The sequence below is a fragment of the Aethalodelphis obliquidens genome, unplaced genomic scaffold, assembly GCF_003676395.1.
Source record: "Aethalodelphis obliquidens isolate GAN/ISIS:26980383/991018 unplaced genomic scaffold, ASM367639v1 scaffold7, whole genome shotgun sequence".
Taxonomy (NCBI): domain Eukaryota; kingdom Metazoa; phylum Chordata; class Mammalia; order Artiodactyla; family Delphinidae; genus Aethalodelphis; species Aethalodelphis obliquidens.
The window spans coordinates 2,110,004-2,121,322 of NW_020837951.1; the positions used below are offsets into that span (position 1 = coordinate 2,110,004).

General features: G+C 63.9%; 2 protein-coding genes across 2 annotated transcripts in view; one reads left to right on the forward strand and one right to left on the reverse strand.

Annotated features, from left to right (window-relative positions):
* ADAMTSL2 (ADAMTS like 2) overlaps positions 1–6,362 on the forward strand; it is a 33,405-nt gene extending 27,043 nt beyond the window's left edge. Inside the window, exons 15-20 of the mRNA XM_027104095.1 lie at positions 560–794; positions 958–1,113; positions 1,532–1,702; positions 2,424–2,600; positions 4,831–4,975; positions 5,726–6,362. Coding sequence (XP_026959896.1) covers positions 560–794; positions 958–1,113; positions 1,532–1,702; positions 2,424–2,600; positions 4,831–4,975; positions 5,726–5,844 — 1,003 coding nt within the window. The 3' untranslated portion in view covers positions 5,845–6,362. The remainder of the gene's footprint in view (positions 1–559; positions 795–957; positions 1,114–1,531; positions 1,703–2,423; positions 2,601–4,830; positions 4,976–5,725) is intronic.
* Positions 6,363–9,418: 3,056 nt separating this feature from the next.
* On the reverse strand, positions 9,419–10,904 carry FAM163B (family with sequence similarity 163 member B). The gene is made up of 2 exons (XM_027104366.1): positions 10,662–10,904; positions 9,419–9,958 (listed from the first exon to the last, which is right to left on the reverse strand). Exons 1-2 carry the CDS (start codon positions 10,752–10,754, stop codon positions 9,563–9,565), a joined length of 489 nt encoding a protein of 162 aa, XP_026960167.1. The 5' UTR covers positions 10,755–10,904; the 3' UTR covers positions 9,419–9,562.
* Between the last annotated feature and the right edge of the window lie 415 nt (positions 10,905–11,319).

Here is an 11,319-nt window from a genome sequence, read left to right on the forward strand (position 1 = left end):
GCCTCTGCTCCATCCCGGGGCCTCTGCTCCATCCTGGGGCCTCTGCTCCATCCTGGGGCCTCTACTCCCTGTGCGTTTGCTCCTTTGTGAGAAGCTGAGTGTGCAGCCATGGGGGGGGGGTCTGCTCTTCCCCTCAGAGAGAGCCCCCATGGTGGGGCTCGGGGCTCCAGGACACTGAGGCAGGATCCCCAGTTGGAGGAAGAAGGGCGGCAGTGGCAGGAGGGGAAGGCACTCTGGGAGGAGGGAGCAGCGTCAGCAAAGCAACAAGGCCGGGACTTTGTTTCCCTGAAGTGGCTGGAGGTGGTCTGGAGTTGAGAGCAGGTGGAGCCTACAAGGGCTCCTGGGCAAGCCGGCCACGTGCAGGCTCGGGTGCCCACTCACCACCCTACCCAGGTGTTTCCTACAGCGGGGGAGGCGGGGGTCGCCACGGCAACAGCTTCCCTGTGGGGCCTGGCCAGCTTCCTGTCTGACAGCCCGTGGTGGATTTGGACCCCACGAGGGAAGGAGGAGCTGGGCCGTGGGGTCCCGGCCAGCGGGAGGAGGGTGGGGGTCGCTGAAGGCCGTGCCCGTCCCGAGGCAGGTGGGAGACTAGCAGCTGGAGCGAGTGCTCGCGCACCTGCGGCGAGGGCTACCAGTTCCGCATCGTGCGCTGCTGGAAGATGCTCTCGCCCGGCTTCGACAGCTCCGTGTACAGTGACCTGTGCGAGGCGGCCGAAGCCGTGCGGCCTGAGGAGCGCAAGACGTGCCGGAACCCGGCCTGCGGGCCGCAGTGGGAGATGTCTGAGTGGTCAGAGGTGCGCATGCGCAGAGCGAGCCGGGCCAGGCTGGGAGGTGGGGGTGTCGGGGGGTGGGGCGCTGGGGGTGTGTCGGGGGTTGGGGCGCTGGGGGCCTGGCGCAGGGCCCTTGCGCTGCGGCTCTAGCAGCCGCGGCCTCGCCCTCACCCCAGCTTCCCCGCAGTGCACGGCCAAGTGTGGGGAACGCAGCGTGGTGACCAGGGACATCCGCTGCTCGGAGGATGAGACACTGTGTGACCCCAACACCAGGCCTGTGGGGGAGAAGGACTGCACGGGCCCTCCTTGCGACCGCCAGTGGACAGTCTCCGACTGGGGGCCGGTGAGGGCGGGCGGGCAGTGGGGGGCGGCGCTCAGAGGGTGTCCCCGCGCGATTACGAGGAATCAAAACCTTTATCCCAAAACAAGTGGTCACATCCCGATGCCCTTTTATAAGCTCCCTGTCTGTCTGTGTGTCTGTCTCTCTTGCCTCGTGCCTGGATGAGACATTCAGGTGCTCACTGGGGTCCCCTCTGAGTGCTGGGTGTACAGATGAGCTTTTCAGGTGTCTTAGGCGTGCTTTTCTCTGTGTGTTTTTCAATGGGCATGCAATCTTTCTGTCATTAGAACAGAAACTGTTATTTAAAACATGGTTACCATGGCAACCCCTCCCCTCCCCCCAGCTGTTCTCCCCTCTTGGGAATGATGTCTGGGGGACCTGGGAGAGGGCTCTGCCTCTAACCCCGGGTGTCCCCTTGCAGTGCAGTGGGAGCTGCGGGCAGGGCCGCATGATCAGACACGTGTACTGCAAGACCAGCGACGGACGGGTGGTGCCCGAGTCTCAGTGCCAGATGGAGGCCAAGCCTCTGGCCATCCACCCCTGCGGGGACAAGAACTGCCCCGCCCACTGGCTGGCCCAGGACTGGGAACGGGTGAGTGCCCCGCGCCCGAGCCGGGTGGCAGGGCCCCCTCCGTCTGGGAGAGCATTTGGCCGAGAGCCAGGCGGCCAGAATGACGGACTGGTCAGACGAGGAACTAACTGGACATTAGGACCAAGTGCATCCTAATTCACACAATTCACTAAACATCCATTTGAAAGAGAAAAAAACAAAAAAGTAAGAAAACCTCTTAAAACTTCCCAAATCTAAATAGCAAATGTTCAACGAGGCATGCAGGGCTGGTATAGTTCCCATGACCCCATGTTCCCGAAAGATGGAAACCCAGGGTTGGGGGTCCTTCTGCTGTACTCGCTCTTGGCTCGTGGGCCCTGTACATCCCTTTGTTCTCACGACCCCTAGACCTGCCAAGGTCACCAACTTACAATTTCAGACGAATTGTTCTCAACCGCACTGCTGTCAACTACTCGCTTCAGGCAGATCACGATGAGCTAAATCATCTGAGGTCGGATGGCCGTTAACCATTTTGTTTCACAGCAGATGGTTTTATGCTAAATTGCTTGTCATTAGATCTGTCTGGGGCCACGTGGTTATCGACCGGAGAGTTCTCGGCCAACTTGCCGTCGACCTAAGCGTTTTCACCCGCTTGCTATTGACCGAGACATTACCACTGGCCTGGCTCTGGGCTCTGTGTTCTGGTCCTCCTGGCCTCTGGCCCTTGACCCCTGACCCGGCCCCGTCTGTCACCCTGCCTCAGTGCAACACCACCTGTGGCCGAGGTGTGAAAAAGAGGCTGGTACTGTGCATGGAGCTGGCCAACGGGAAGCCGCAGACGCGCAACGGCCCCGAGTGCGGCCTGGCCAAGAAGCCCCCGGAGGAGAGCACGTGCTTCGAGAGGCCCTGCTTCAAGTGGTACACCAGCCCCTGGTCTGAGGTAAGCGCCTGGCTGGCCCCCCGCTGAGGTCACCTGAGGCCAGGCCTGAGTTCTGGTCCTGCCAAAGTACCTCCTCTCTCGCCCCAAGTGCCCCTCATGTCCCCCCCTCAGCCTCCGTCAGGGCTTTTCACCCCTGGAAAGATTGTCAGTGCTACCAAGTCAGCTGGTGCAAGAGCCACCTCCTCCAGGAAGTCCTCTTGGATCTCACCTCTGGGATCCCTGCCATGCTCGTCCTGGGCCGTTGGGGGCCCAGGTCACTTCCGGCCTTGCACTGTAGCCTTTCAGTCGTGCATTTGACAGCACGTGTGCCTGACACCCAACACGGGGCAGACAGATCCCAGGTGGGTACCGGGACTGTGTGGGGCTGACTCAGATATGGCCTCGGTCCCGGGAGCCAGAGTCAAGGCAGGAGGGACACAGGACTGGAGAGGCAGAGGGGATGGCAGGACATGTGCACTGTGGGCAGAGGGAAGCCAGAGGAATGGCCGCCGCTGCCCTGACACAGGCCTGGCCCCTCCACGGCCCTGCGGGCTCCTCGGCCTCAGGCTGGCGGGTGGCTTGGAGCCGAGATCTCTCTGCTCTCTACAGCCGGGAGCAGAACCCTCACCTCCCAGGCCCCGAGGCCCCTGTGGGTGGGCCGGTCCCAGCACTTTGCCAGACGGGCTCCTTTCCTCCGCCCAACGGCACCCCGGGAGGGGGCTCCTCTTCCCATCCCACGGGGGAATAAACCCAAGTTCAGAGAGAGAGCTGACCCCCAGCTCCTGGGGCGTGAGCAGACATTGGACGCTGCTCCGGGTGGGCCGAGAGCTGTGCAGAGTGAAGGGAGGCCCTGAACCGGCCCATCCTAATGAGAGCAGGGCAGGGCGGGCCCTGAGGCGCGTGGGGCTGGGCTGAGCCGGGAGAGCAGCCCTGGTCCGCAGACCCCACCCCGCCCCAGTTCCCTGGCCGAGCAGAGGGGGTCCTTTAGCTTCTGCCTTTTCTCTCCTGGCCCCTTTCCTTTCCTGTGGAGGCCTCCCGGCAGGATCCCAGGGCACCCGGGGGTCGTCAGCATCCTTCAAGCCTTTCTTACAGCACAGGGGCGGCTGTGTCTAGACTTGGGTTCTTACTGATTCATACCGTCTCCCTGATGTCTCCTTACAGCAGCGTCACCAGTCCTGTGCCCCAAGTCCCCCTGCACTTGGTGGTGCTATAGCTCCCAGGAGGGCGCAAGTAGGGAGGCCCACGGTGGTCTTTGCACAGGAGCCTGGGAGCATTGGGGGAGGGGCGCCCCGTGTTGCCCTGATGATTGTGGGTGGGCAAGGGGTGAGCGGCCCGTGGGGACGTGGACCTCTGTCCTTTTGTCCCTGGTTGGGATGGTGTCTGCTTCCCCTGTGGCTTCCCCTTCCCGGGATAGGGGCTTAGAAAGAGTGCATCCTCCCAGCTGTCCCATCTACTCAGGGGCCGAGGGACAGCCAGAGGTTCCTCAGGGCACCCATCCAAGGCTGACTGTTGTCTGTGCTTGGTACCTCCAGACTGGGCCAGCCCCCCGCCAGGCTGGGAGCGGGCATTGGGCAGGCAGCCCTCCCTGTGCCTCTGCAAACAGAACCAGAGTGTGGGCCAGGGCCAGGGCCTCCCACCCCAGACCCCACTCGGGAAACAGAGGGCTCGGGTCCCAGACGTGCCTGGGTGACGTGGGGTCACCCACATCGGGGCAGCCAGAGGGAGCCACCGCCTGTAGGATCTTGGCAGGAGGACGGCGGGGTAACTGGGCTCAGCAGATGGCCCTGGTGTTTGGGTAGCTCAGCGGGGTTTTCCAAGGGGAACATCTGGACTCTGGGAGCCGGTGAGGCGGTGGCTTTGGAAGATACATGTAATTGGTCCACTACAAACACAGCTTGTTATTGGAGTGGGAAACCAGCACTCTCCCTGGGCCGTGGCCCTGTGTGTCCTGAGCATTCGGTAGCACAGGACCCAGGAAAGCTACAGCCGAAGGACCCACCCGGCCGGGGGTGGGGGGGGACAGTTGAGAGAGGAGACGGCCACACCCTCACGGTGCAGACGGGGAAACTCAGCAGCCCCGGGGGAGGGGGGACGAGTCTTAGCGTCTCCTGGCTGCCAGCCAGTGCCCTTCCACGTGTCCCGTGTCGGGTAAGACTCGGCAGCCAGGTGACAGGGGTGGGATCCCCCACCTCTGGCCAGAGCCCTTGCCCCGCCGGTGGGGGCTTGGGCCATGCCATCTCTCCCCGACCAGTGCACCAAGACCTGCGGGGTGGGAGTGCGGATGCGAGACGTGAAGTGCTACCAAGGCACCGACATCGTCCGGGGCTGCGACCCGCTGGTGAAGCCCGTTGGCAGACAGGCCTGTGACCTGCAGCCTTGCCCCACGGAGCCCCCAGGTGAGGGGGAAGAGGCTGAGGGCGGGGCAGGGGCTTTCCTGGGAGAGCAGAGGCTGGGCTGCGCCAGGGCCTGCGGGATGAGCAGGCATCGGCCAGGGTGACCGGGAGGGCCTAGTGGCTACAGGGACCAATGCGTGTCGGGGAGTGAAGGTTCCTCCTGGAGTGGCTGAGCCCAGGCTGGGAGGTGAGGGTGGGAAGGGCGGCAGGTGAGAGCTGACTGGAGCTTGGGGTCCCCAGGAGCCATGCCAAGACCTGCACTTTGGAGACAGCATCCGGCTTCAGAAGATGGGAGGGCAGCTGTGGGGCAGGGGACCAGGGAGCCAGGAAGACTTAGCCAGAGCGCCCCCGAGCTGGGCACGCAGGAGCCGGGAGGCGAGGGGCTGAAGCAGGGTCTCTGGCTCGGGCACCTGGAAGATGCGTGAGGGTACTAGGCTCCGAGGGGGCACCAGGGCCGGGTGATGAGCTCTGCTTTGGACCTACTGAGTGGAAGGGGCACCTGTGGGCCTCCCGGGTAGGTTCAGGCCTCCAGGGGTGAGATCAGTGGCTCTTCCAGATCCTGGGCCCTGGGCATTACCCTTCCCTGTGCACCGTTCACATCAGTTGGTGGGGTCTGTGACATCCCTGGAGTGGGGCGGAGGCAGGGAAGCAGGGGCAGAGAGGTAGAACTCAAGGAGAGGAGGCGGTGGGGTGGGGCCGTCACCCCTGACCGCCTCCTGATGCCCTACGCCCCCCGCCGTGTCCCCTCCCCAGACGACAGCTGCCAGGACCAGCCGGGCACCAACTGCGCCCTGGCCATCAAGGTGAACCTCTGCGGCCACTGGTACTACAGCAAGGCATGCTGTCGCTCCTGCCGGCCCCCCCACTCCTAGGCCCGGCGGCCGCTCCTCAGAGACCGAGCACCCCATCCCTGGGGCCACAGCAGCCCCTCCACGGACACCCTCCGTGCAGGGCGCCCCGGCTGTGAAGACGTGACACTGAGCCCCTGCTCTCTCCCCGGGCAGGAGAGCCCCTCCCCTGACCCCCAACCCCCGAGCGCGCCCGTCGGCCCTCCCAGGACAGAGCCGGGAGGACTGGCGCGTTTGTGGCTCCCACCCGGGGGCCTGGGAACATCCTCTGTCCCTCCAGGGCTGTGGGGGTGAGGAGAGGGGGATGGGCAGCCAGGGAGACGGGGCGCCTGGGATCCTGATGCTGTCTAGGTGACTCCTTCCGGAGGAATTTTAATCTCACGACGTAGCATCGCTCGCCTCCCTGATACGAAGCTCTTGGCACGGAGGGACCCACCGCACTTTACACCTGGGAAGAGGCGTTTTTCTCACAGCACCATGGCTGTGCTGTCGTCCGTCAGTGCTCTCTGTACGTTAATAAAGTGGTCCTATTTATGGCGGCATCTTGGGGTCTCCGGGGTCTGCCAGGCGGGGTGGGGTGGCCGTGAGGCTTCGGGAGCTGGGGCCGCTGTCTAGCTCGCCCATTCAGAAGGCTCTGCTGCGGCCTCAGGTCTGGGACCAGGTGGGGCTGGGGGCCGGGCTGCAGCGTCTCCCTGAGGAGATGACAGGGGAGAGTGGACAGAAGGTGACAAAAAGAGTGGGTGGCCTGCGGGGAGGGGTCTCAGGGGCATCAGGACTCGGGCGCTGGAGTCCGAACCGAGCCCATCTCGCACCTCCCAACTGCTGTGGGGCTTGGGGGACAGCGGAGCCCAAGGGAACTCCCTCACCCGAACCACGGGAGGAAGAGGTGAGGCAGGCAGGGTGGGAGGCGCGGTGTGGGCCCACATGGAGTACTCAGGAAATAGCCACCACTACTGTTTCTGGGCCTCTCAGAAGGGCTACTTAATCTAGACTTGTGGGTGCCGGGACACAGGAGGGCTTCCTGGAGGAGGTGATGTTTAGGCTGGTCCAGCCGCGGGAGTTCTTCCAGATGAAAGCGGGGTGTGGGGGGGCGGGTGGAGTGTGGAAACGGAAAACTTCCAGGGAGAGGGTGGGCGCGGAGGTGCCGAAAGGGACGATGGGGGTGTCCACCCGCCGAGGGACAGCGACGTGGCACAGGGCCGAGGATGCCGCAGGGAGGGTCTTTGGGGACGGGGGCAGGGAGGCGAGGGGCTACCTGACTGCTTCCCCGGGATGCAGGGCCAGCCTGTCCCCAAACTGGGACCAGAGCGGGGTCCACCACAGTGTTTAGGATGGCATCCAGGGGGCTGCAGGTGGGTGAGTGGCTCTCCAGGTTCGCTGGGGCCTGTGGGGTGAGCTCCCTCAAGGTCAGCAGCTCAGTTCCGGCAGGGGTGGGTGGCCGCACTGCAGGGGTCTGGGGCTCCCTGACACACCGCACCGTTGTGCCCTGTCATTTCCCCCCACCCCCATCTTTTCTCTCCTTGTGACCTTCCTCCCCCATCCTCCTTTCCACCAGCACTTTCTGTGCGCATCCTGTGCGCCAAGGTCTGTGCCCAGTGCGTTACCAGCGCTGCCTCTTTAACCCCAAGAGCCCCGTGGAGTCGGTATCATTGTCACCCATTGCGTTGATGCTAAGACCCGTGCCCAGAGAGGTCAGTCACTTGCCCCAGGTGGCTCAGCCTGCCACCCCCCACCCACCCTCCAGGAGCTCAGGGTTTAGGCCAGTGGCTTCCAATTATGGAAGACTGACACATCCACCCCGGGAAAATCTAAACCAAACATGGCTGCGGCCGGGCGCCTTTGGGCAGTGCCGTGACCCCTGGGGCTGGACGGGAGAGGAAGGCCAGCTCTGCCCGGTGCTGGGCTGGATACGGCCCCACCCGCCGGAGAGGGGTCTGGGCTAAGACCCCCACCCCGGAGAGGGGTCTGGGCTGGCCTGGAATGTCAGGCAGACCAAAGACAGCACACGGTGTCAGGAGTTTTATTGGCTCTCGAATCCGTCAGAGAGCAGGCAGCTCCCCGCAGGTCCCCATGGTGGAGCCGGGGGAGTTCGGATGGATGGGTGCGTGTTGATGTCAAATGGATCTAGGAATCTACACAGAGGCCAGAGACCAGAAAAGGAAATAGGAAACCGAACAGAACAGCCGCAGGAAGCGCCACCTCCTGACCCTCACCCCCCTCCCCACCCCCGCCCACCCCGCCCAGCTAATGCATCAGAAACAAACTCACGGGCTGTGACAAAGGAAGGGGAAGCTTGGGGATGAATTCCATTAGCAAGTCCAAACTGAGGCAGGAGGAGAAAGGAAGAAGGTGGGGGCGGGGGGGGGGGGGGAATCGACAGTGCCAAAAATAGTAAGCCTTCCTAACTCTGCTCACGTCCGGAGTCACAGCTCAGCAGCACTTTGGAGAAAGAGCAGAAGTGCGGTGCTCAGGCCGCCCACAGCTCGGGGATAGCCACGTGCCCCGAAGGTTTGTCTGTTAGGAAGGTGGCTTAGCTGGGGAGCCTGGTCCGTCTTCCTGGGCAGACGGGGCTGCCCTGCCAGGGTGGGGGCTGGCTCTATGGCTGGGCCCAGAGGCAGAGAGAGCCCGGGAGAGGGCAGGGGACTCTGGGGGCCATGCTGCCGAGAGGAAACGGTGCCTCTGCGTGGACGGGGCTGCGTGCCCCGCGGGTGGTGCCCCTGGGTTTGGGGCATTTCTCGAGCTGGACGGCGGGGGAGCCCCTAGCCCTGCTGGGAGCGTGCGCACGGGGCCGGAGCAGGGAAAGGGCAGCCTGGGGTCTTGCTTCCAGGTCCTCCTGAGAAACTGGGCAGGTGGCAGAGCTCGGGGGTCTGTGCCCCGGGTCATGAAAGCAGGAGGGCTCTGGGGGGGCCCCGTCCCAGGTCTCACGGGGAGTCAGTGGGTCATTTAGCCCCTGTCCATGGCTGCGTCCGCCTTACCGCATCGGGGCTGAGGACTGGACTGGGCATTTTAGTGTGGACACTGCCGACGCGGGGGGAGCAGCACGTGGCCTCCTCCCCACTCCATTTTCACCAAAAAGCCAGTCGGGGCTGTGCATCCCAAGGGAGCTCCCCCTTCTAGGGAGATCTGCCCAGCTGGGGGCCCAGCTCAACCAGTGTCTCAGCCTCCTGGCGCTTAAAGCCAGGGTGTGTGTGGGAGGGGCGGGGGGAGGCCCTGTTCTGGGCCGGGGTGCCTGGTCTGCAAGTCGCCAGGTGAGGCTTGTGCTGCAGGGCCCCTAGCATCGCGGCTACCACCCCTTCTTTGAACAAGTAGGTAGACTGAGGCCCAGGGAGGGAGGCACACGGCCAGCGGTGAAGCCGGAGATGCCGACTTGCTGGGGCTGAGACGGAGGCCACCTTCCACGGCCCCCTCCCTGACGGCAGCACTGGTAGCAGCAGCCTGGGGTCTATGCTCCAGAGCCCTACCTCACCCTGCAGCCTGCCACCCGGATGCTACCGCACACCTGTGCCCGCATCATGCCCGCCTCCCTTCCGGACCCAGGCCCCGGGGGCCACCACCCAGGGCGGCCACACTACTTTCACTGGGTCTGACCCCCGCAGCGAGCCCCGGAGCTCCCCAACGGGCCCCCGTGAGGACGCGGTTGTGAGGCAGGCTGGGCCGAGCCTGGGTCCCGGCCCAGGGCCAGGCTGGGACGCCGTGGGGACCCCACCGTGGTCTCAGGACCTGTCGGCGGCCGGGGGCGCCCTCAGACGTCGGTGCTGATGCTGCGGCTCCGCGAGAAGGCCTCCCGCATGGCCGAGAGGCGGCTGGGGTTGAGGGCCTGCAGGGCCCCGAAGCTCCCAGGCGGCAGCGCCACGTCCTCCCGGCTGACGCTCTTGTGGGCGACGCGCTCCCCGCCGTTGCGCACGCCCTCGTCCTCCTGCAGGAAGAAGGTGGGCGGCTCGTAGTGGGAGCAGCTGCGGCAGAGGGCGCGGGCCTGCGGGGACTTCTGGCTGAAGGAGGCGGCGGTGGCCGGGTGGAGCGCCGGCCCGTTGGTCAGCACGAGGCTGCGGTGCGAGTGCAGTGGGGGCAGGTGCGAGTGCACGGCGAAGTCGGGCTCCTCCTCGTCTTCCTCGGACTCCTCCTTCTTGCAGCAGTAGTACTGCGGGCAGAGGGCCACTGTGACCGCCGGCTCCCCGGCTCCCCTCACTGCAAGTGTGCGGCACCCAGCTCAGACACCCGCGTCCCTGGCACCACCACTCACGGGAGCTCGTAATCCAGGCACCCCGGACTCCCGGGATCCCTAAGTGAGGGATTCGCTCGTTTCAGCCCACGGCAACTGGGGGCAGGTGCAACGGCCAACTCCATTTTGCAGGTGGGGAAACTGAGGCACAGGGGGTGCAGGCAGCCTGAAAGCGGCAGAGCTGGGATTCGAGCCCAGGCAGTCTGGTCCCAATCTAGTTCCAGGGCACCAAGCCGTGCTGCCTTGCCCTATGCACGTGGCTTCCTGTCCTCTCTCAGGAAGAAAGATGCGGGGGACCTAGGACAGCCCTAGAGTGTGGGTGGGGCAGGGAGTGCACAGGTGGTGGAGTAGCACCGCCCAAGGGCTCACCCCTGCTCCCCGCTTGGCAGCTGTGTGACATCTGCAAAGGCCCTTACCCTCTCTGAGCCTCAGCGGACTCACCTCACAGGGAGTCTGGGGAGCCGTCATCACCGAGCCCTCACAGGTGGAGTCCGGGGGTGCCGTCTGCCTTGCACCTTCTTGGAGACCTGACTCTTCCGCCTTCCTGGGCCCTGGCTCCCTCCCTCTGCAGGGCCCCCTCCAGGCTTCCCTCCCCCCGCCCCCCCCCCAGCTCCCGGAGTACCTGGAGCCGGCAGTAGCACAGAACCGCGATGATGCAAAGCAGAATCACAGTCGCCAAGATGCCCCCGGTGATGACCACAGTTCCGGCTGTCATCCGCCCCCTTCTCCATCAACAGCCTGCAACGCACAGCACCAGCTTCACCACGTTGTCAGCTCGTTGCAGAAGGAAGCTGTTCTAGGTTAGGAGGTTGAGGAAGCGCTCCGAAAGGGAAAACAAAAAACCCAACTGCGTGCAGGAGGCAGCGGCTGGGCCTGGGGGTCAGGTGGGACATCCCCCTCTGCCTCTGCCTCTGCCTCTGCCAGCAGTTTCCACACCTCTAGGAGATGATGCTAACAGCACACCCCCTCGCTCTCAGGGGTCCCTGTAGGTTTCTTGAGCACGTATGTGAGCGCTTAGCCTAGCACGCTTTCAGCCCGGGCGACAAGCTCACGCATTTAAAAATTTACCCAAATGCAGTCGGGCTGAACGTATGGTTTTGTAACCGGCTTTGTCACTTCACCAGCGCATCCTTATTTTTCCTTACCATTAAATTTTCTTCTGTAACATAATTTCGAACCATATTCCATTTTATAACATAACCGATCCTTTTTTTTTAACATTTCAAGTCACCAGTAAAATACACGTGACGTAAAATTTACCATCTTGACCGTTTTTAAGT

What these genes read in the sequence shown, in the direction of transcription:
- FAM163B (XM_027104366.1), bottom strand. Translation starts at nt 10,754, where the DNA reads ATGACAGCCGGAACTGTGGTCATCACCGGGGGCATCTTGGCGACTGTG. An exon ending in TGTGCTACTGCCGGCTCCAG is followed by an intron (nt 9,959 to 10,661) that starts GTACTCCGGGAG and finishes CTCTGCCCGCAG; the next exon opens with TACTACTGCTGCAAGAAGGA.